The sequence below is a fragment of the Octopus bimaculoides genome, chromosome 2 (assembly GCF_001194135.2).
Source record: "Octopus bimaculoides isolate UCB-OBI-ISO-001 chromosome 2, ASM119413v2, whole genome shotgun sequence".
NCBI classification, from domain to species: domain Eukaryota; kingdom Metazoa; phylum Mollusca; class Cephalopoda; order Octopoda; family Octopodidae; genus Octopus; species Octopus bimaculoides.
The window spans coordinates 169107603-169114912 of record NC_068982.1 but is presented as its reverse complement, the minus strand read 5'-3'; the positions used below and the strand labels follow the sequence as shown (position 1 = coordinate 169114912).

The 7310-nt window shown below is 30.5% G+C and overlaps 1 protein-coding gene across 9 annotated transcripts in view; it reads left to right on the top strand.

The window, feature by feature from the left end:
- The window catches only part of LOC106876851 (myoferlin), a 204650-nt gene that overhangs the window by 178024 nt on the left and 19316 nt on the right, over window positions 1-7310 (top strand). For all 9 annotated transcript variants that reach the window (XM_052965716.1, XM_052965717.1, XM_052965718.1 and 6 more), the window contains 5 exons: window positions 607-732; window positions 1620-1775; window positions 2165-2256; window positions 4174-4344; window positions 5073-5218. In XM_052965716.1, coding sequence (XP_052821676.1) covers window positions 607-732; window positions 1620-1775; window positions 2165-2256; window positions 4174-4344; window positions 5073-5218 — 691 coding nt within the window. The remainder of the gene's footprint in view (window positions 1-606; window positions 733-1619; window positions 1776-2164; window positions 2257-4173; window positions 4345-5072; window positions 5219-7310) is intronic.

Sequence of the window (7310 nt, the reverse complement as noted above, 5' to 3'; positions counted from 1 at the left end):
GAGCCAACCAAAGCTTTGTTAAGTGGATTTGGTAGACGGAAATTGAAAGAAGCCTGTTGTATACATATATATATATTTATGTATATATATATATATATATATATATATATATATAATAATATGTGCATGTCTGTGTTTGTACCCCCATCCCCACTTGACAGTCGGTGTTGATGTGTTTATGTCTCTGTAACTTGGCAGTTCACCGATAGAATAAGTACTAGACTTTAAAAAAATGTCCTGGGGTCAATTCATTCAACTAAAACCCTTCAAGGCAGTGCTCCAGGTTGTTGAGGTTGTTTAAAAATTAGGTTTAGGTAACTTACAGTGTTAGTAATAATATAATAAATATCCAGTGTAACTTTGTTGTTTCTATTTTGTCTTCTCTCTGGCTGTTGCCACCTCCACAACCCCCTCCACCATTAACATGCTACTTCTCTGTCACTCTCTCTTACTATTTTACTGTCAGCATGTCTGACTATTATAGCTATAGATTCAAATAACTTTTGGGATCAAAATGTAGTTATTTCCCTTAGAGATTGTAACATTTGAACACGTGGTGACAAGTTGAATATTACTGATGATTAAGAATTTAATCTCTTTTCCCAGGTTTATAATGATGAACTTGAAAATTGTGAAAACTTTGCAGCGTTCTCAGATTTCTGCCATTCATTCACAATGCTTCGAGGAAAGGACACTGAAGATGCTGAATCCAATACTATTGGTGAACTGAAGGTAATTATTAATTATTCATTGACAGTTAATGAAGTCAAGTTGTAAGAAATGTAATAATACAAGTTACTAGAATGCATATACAGAAATGAAAAGAAATTCAGTTAGTCTTATTCATAATAATATTGGAACTTCATTTCTAAGATAATTTCTTTTCTCTGTCTATTTTTACATTAATACAAGTCATTCCATATAACATTGAAGGTTTATCTCCATGTCCAAATTCCAAACACCCTACTTCCAACTATACAGATGATTGGTGGAATTTGAACTCAGAACTCAGAGTCAAACAAATATTGTAAGGCTTCTCATCCAATACTCTAACACTTTCACCAATCCACTGCTCTGGCCTAGTACTTTATAAGCCCACCCATACAAAAATGAGATGAAAGGCGAAGTCAACATTGATGGAATTTGAATTAGGGATTTCTTAGTCTTCTGTTGTCCTCTTTGTCTCAGTTACAGCCTTCTAGTTTTTGAATTTAATTTAAATTATGTAATTATACATTTAATGGTGTTTATCTTAATGGAATGACTATTGAACAAACAGAATATGAGTTTTATGTGAAATTGTGAAATTTGTGCTTATCTGCTTTTATTCTAGATATGTTGCTCTTAAAGATCATTTTAGCTGATTATGTACATGCAAGCTGGTCCCACAATTATAACAATATAATAGCCTGTCAGAGTTTAACATGTTATTAATTGAGCTCTTAGTTGCCATTTATTTATGTTTTGATATACATCAAGTATCTATTTGGCTGTATACGGTGTGGGTGGTGGGCCTACAACTAAAGAATCATGAGTAAAAGTGTTCCAGTTCTGTCTCCTTTGTCACTCTAATATAGTTCTGTTATTTCTTTTACCTTATCTTTCACTTTTTTCCTTAGTGTTCATTCAAAGTGTATCCATTACCAGCAGACCCTTCAGAACCAATGCCTGACAAAGTGATTCAAGGGCTTCCACCCAGTGATCCACATATGTGTATTGTAAGGGTCTATGTCGTTAAGGGTATAGATTTACAACCAAATGACCCCAGTGGATTGGTAAGTTCTTGTTTTATTTCAGAATGGAAAAATACATTTGATAAAACTGTTTTCTAAATAAATTACTTTACTTTTGTAAACTACAGACTTTATTTTAGATATCAACTTTCCAGAGTGTGTCTCTTTCATTTGATTTCCAAACAACAGAAATAAAGGTGACAGCTCTGTATTTTAGTAATGATTAAAATGTCTCATGAACTCTAAGTAATTTTATGAAACAAATATAAAACAGTTGTTTTTTTGGTGAGGAGTAATTCTTGAAGCAATCTTACAAGTATAACAATTTTTTTTTTTTTTTGATTTTCTTTGAATAATGGTCACTACTTTAATATAATTTGTTTAAAATTGACAGAGTAGTAGGTTTGAAGTACAAATATTGTCTTCTTCAGGCTGATCCTTATGTCAAGATAAAACTTGGGAAGCACAAAGTTGACAGCAAATCAGAATACATACCAAACACTATTAACCCTTGTTTTGGCAAGTAAGTATTTTTATAATCTATGAAAGTAAATGTTTATTCAAAGCTAATTTTTGGTCTCCTTTGTAATTTATGGTTGAAAGTTAGAAAGCTTATGATCAAAACTATTTGCAAAGATGGGTCATAATTTGTATTTATCAAATAAAGAGATATATCATTAACTTAGATTTGGGAAATATTTTTCTAAAATTTATGCTAATTTTATAATAAAAACTAAATTCAAATATTTCACTGTCTGCTACTGATATATGTGTCTGTGCTTTTTAACATTATATATATATATATATATATATATACACAAAATGTTTTCTTGAGACAAATATTGCAGTTTTCTGGGCCTTCTATAGTATATTTATGTTATATCAAATAAACTATTTTAAAATTAAAATATTGAAAAACGGATTCAAATACTAAAACAATTTTGTGATTTGTTTAAACTTTTTTAGTGATTGAATCATAAAAAAAATTTTTTTTTAATATTTTTCTTATTTTGAAACATGTTATTAAAAGTGGTTTATGAATTCTTTCATCTTCCTTTAGTTAAGTATTCTTTCAAGTTAGTGTTATGAAGTTTTGAAAAACAAATATAATAAACTTTTGTTAATGATTATTTTAATAAACAAGCAAATTCTTTCATTTAGATAAATCATTTACAGCTGAAATTACAGATATATTTATTTGCATTTTGAGTCAGTGGCTTTCAGCTAACATTTGAAAGTGGCTTTCAAAAATTAGTCACACTATAGAACTTTCAAAATGTTTTCAGATACTGAATACTGATTACAAATACTGAAAAAGATTTCTTTATTTATCATTATTTGCCTTATCAAAGAAGGATTAGACATCCACTGTTAATTTCTGTAGTGTGTGCACTCTGACATTTTGAACATTGAGGTGTTTTACTGTTGTCTGTAATTGTCAAAACAATGTCATTTGCCCTAAGTACAAAAGGATTTCTTTCTTAGTCTGTCAGCAAAGTTACTGAGAAGTAATCTCTGAATTGTTTTATAGTCAAAAGACATGTACCTTTGAAAACCTAGAAGAGTCAACTCTAGAGTAACTTATGGATTTCATCATGGTTGTGCTGATAAATTCACTTCAGTCATATTTGCTGCCAGATTTGGTCTTGCTGTGCATGTCATCATCTTGGGTTGACCCGTGTCTTGTGAATGAAATTTGGAAAATGGGAACTATACAGAAGTGTATCTTGTGTAGTAGGTCAGGGAAAGCTAGATATCAACAAAAAAAGACAGTAAAAAAGCAGCACTTTCAAATAAAAATATTGCATAAACATTTGTTGCTCTTATCCATCAGAAATACAAGTAAGCCAGTGATTGATTCTCTGGAAACCTGTAACTAACAAAGCTAGTGTTTAACAAATGTGATATAAAATAAATATGAAAGAACTCTTTATTACTAATGAAACAAAATATTTCTCTGGTTCTATTAGAATACCAGTCTCAATTGAAGGCCAGATCATATGGTATTTTAGAGAGCTTCCTAAGGATTTTGCAGTGTAATAACAGGGTGTTTTTTTTTATAGTTATTTAGCAGAGATTTGACGATCTTAAAGATGGTGATAAACTAGTTTGATTCTTGCAAGACATTAAATATATTATTTATTTGGCTGAAAAAAAAAAAATAAATATTGTAGTTTGATAATAATTTATGGTTTTGAAATTTAAGGGCAAGATTGTTCTTATTCAGAGAATGAAAATAATTTTATATCATCAATTTGTCTACAAGATTGTTAAAGCAAAATACTATAAGAATGATATTTTTCTATGATCTGACTATACTAATCATCAGAATGAAATTAACTAGGAATCTGTTATAGGTGCCATAATATATTCAATGCACTCAGCACATTGCATTAGTGTTTAGCCAGTTCAATGATTATATTTCATTCTTTCTCTTCAGAATGTTTGAATTGAAAACTGTCATTCCTCTGCACAAAGATCTTACCATTGGAGTCTATGATCGAGATTTACTAAGTTCTGATGATTTGATTGGAGAAACTACAATTGACCTTGAAAATCGATTCCTTACAAAATTCCGTGCTACTTGTGGACTGCCAAAAAGTTATTGCATGTAAGTATCCTTAAATTATTTCTGATATTCATATTTCCTTAACTTATGGAAATATGGATTTTAATTACCTTTTAAAATATCCTTCTTTTGAAATTGTTTTTACAACATTTTGTAAAACATTCATGCATGTATGTAGGCTAAAAACAGGTTTCGTAACAAGAGTTATTTCTTATCCACCTTTAATTGCAGTCCAGTGCTCCCACTCTTTACTGAAATGGCACAAGGAGCATTCTAGTGAAGTTGAACATCTTATCTGGCAACCACAGTTCCCAAATTTCAATATTATTGAACATTTATGGTGCATTTTTGAAAGACAAGTAAGGAGTCAGTATCCTTCACCATCATCACTACAAGAACTGGAGACTGTTTTAGCTGAAAAATGAACAAAACTTTCTTTGGAAACAATTCAAACTTTGTAGGAGTCCATACTTTGTAGAATTCTAGTTTTAATTACTGCCAAAGGCAATCCTACCCCATATTAAAATAAATTTGTTTGAAATTTTAAGGTGTTTCCACTATTTTGTCCAACCTTTGTATGTATGTATGTATATATATATATATCTTCCTTTCCATTCTGTTGATTCATAGGTTTTGATACACACACATGTATAAAATATTGTTTTACTGTAGTATGGGATAAACAATGTATTTTTAAAACACTGTTGCTATTATTTCTTGAATAAAGTTAATTTTCTGATTGTTTATTTTTTAATTTTTTTATTTTCTAGTTCTGGTGTGAACAAATGGAGAGATAGTGTTACTCCTAAAGAGCTGCTAACTTCTTACTGTGAACGCAACGTTCTTGGTGTACCAATGTTTTATGGCAGTAACTCTGTGAAAGTCGGCAATGTAGTTTATAATTTGACTGATTTTGGTACGTATTTCTGCTTCTCTTATTCTCAGTCATCTATAAAAATATGTCTTTTTAAATGACTTGATGCAGAGGTTAAGTTAGTATACCAAAATGGAAGCTTGCTAGCAACAGAATTCTGTCTAGATCAATTTGACCTTTTCTTTTCTATTCTAATACAATATGTACTAGACTGAATAGACTGGGAAAGTGAAATTCAGTGTTGTGTACCTAATTTGCTGGATATCACAACTTTGAACTGGAACAAAATTTCAGTGATCTTTATGTAACGTATTTGCAATAGAGCTCTTACCTTACCCCCGAGAGAGAGAGAGAGAGAGAGAGAGATGTCTCTTACCCACTTTGTCCCAACAGAAACTGAAAGTAACCTATCTCTGTAACTAAATCTTTGTCTGAAGAAAGCTAATGTGATACTTGTAATGTACATTATATCACTTAATTCTATTGATGATGTCTTTGAATGCTGATGTATCAAATACATCATTATCATGGCAAACTATAGTGACAGTATGACTTGGAGTATAATATATTTAACAGGATCTCGTAAGTCCTTTTGTTCAATGCTATTCCAAGTACTTAAATATACTTATAGGTAGGATGCTTCATTATTGCTGCCTCAGTTTTTGAGAATAGTTTTTGGAACATTGAGAAGATTACTCACAAAATTAATATCCTGTCTTATAAGATATTTTGCTAATTTGCTTAGCACTGTAGGAATCAGAGTTAAGTTATAGCACTATAGACATAAGCATATATAATATGCATTGTTTCTTTAAACATGGTCTAAGTGTGTGAGACCATACATAATTTAACTAACATTCAAACGAAAGATTTTTATTCAGTATCTTTCATATTGATCTTCTGTTTATCACAGAAGATCCATGAATAGCAGCATTGATTATTTAAATGTCTGATAAATTGCAGTCAGATTAATCTATTCATATAATGAAACCAGCATGATTTAATTTCTTTAAAAAGTCTTGAAGACTTAATTCATGAATAATTGATTCAACTATGATATATTAAGATGATTAATATTATTTTTTTTAAGAGATAGATCTAGCAGGTTGAACTCATTAAAGGAATTTTTTAATGTAAAACTTAATGTTAGTAAAGTTTAAACTCAAAATAAAAGACATCGAAACGTTGTCTTAAACCTTATAGTATCTGCTTGCCCTAAAACAAAGGTATTTGATACATAATTTTCTTTTTTGTATTTTAAGCAAAACGTTTACCCTGGAGGCTAGCTAACCTCACCAGAGCTTTCAGTTTATAAATTAAAAAGTTAACATAAATGCTTTAATTTTTTTTATACCTAAATTTCCCATGAAATACATCTATTATCAAACTCAGTTTTAATAATGAGGCTGTTGCTGTGATTCTGGTGTTGGCATTCAGCAGTAAACAGAAGTTCATATCAACATGATAAATAGATTTATTGCTATTAGTTGTGACATTAGTATTTTTATCATTGATGAATAACTTTTGCTTTCTGGAAATTAATTTTTCCCTTTGCATACTAACATTGATGTTAAACTGTTTTGTATTTTTTCTATGAGAGTGAGTTATTTATTTGAGCAAATACTATGTAACCACTGTTAGACTTAATTGGGGAAACTTACGCCATATAGATTGTTTTCCAAGCAAATTCAGTACATTTCATAGGTGTGTGTGTGTACACACACGCATACACTTTTCTGATATGCAAATTACCAAACAGCTTCATATGTGACACAATATACCAGTGGTTCCCAACCTGGGGTCCTCAGACACCTGGTGGTCTGCAAAGGTAGTACTAGGGATCCATGAACGAAATTCAAAATTTCATATATATATATATATGTATATATATATATATATATTTATGTATATATATATATACACACACACACACACACACACATAAGGATAGGCATCTTAAAAGGGGTCTGTGGGAAAATTCATTTGAATTAAAGAAATGGGAACCACTGCAATATACCATGGATGTAGGGGATCATGCCTCTCTCAGGCTTAAGATGCAGTTGCACCTACTTAGGATTGAGAGAGGTTTGGCCTCATACATTCAGGATGTTTCTTTTTGTGTCTTCTGTTATAT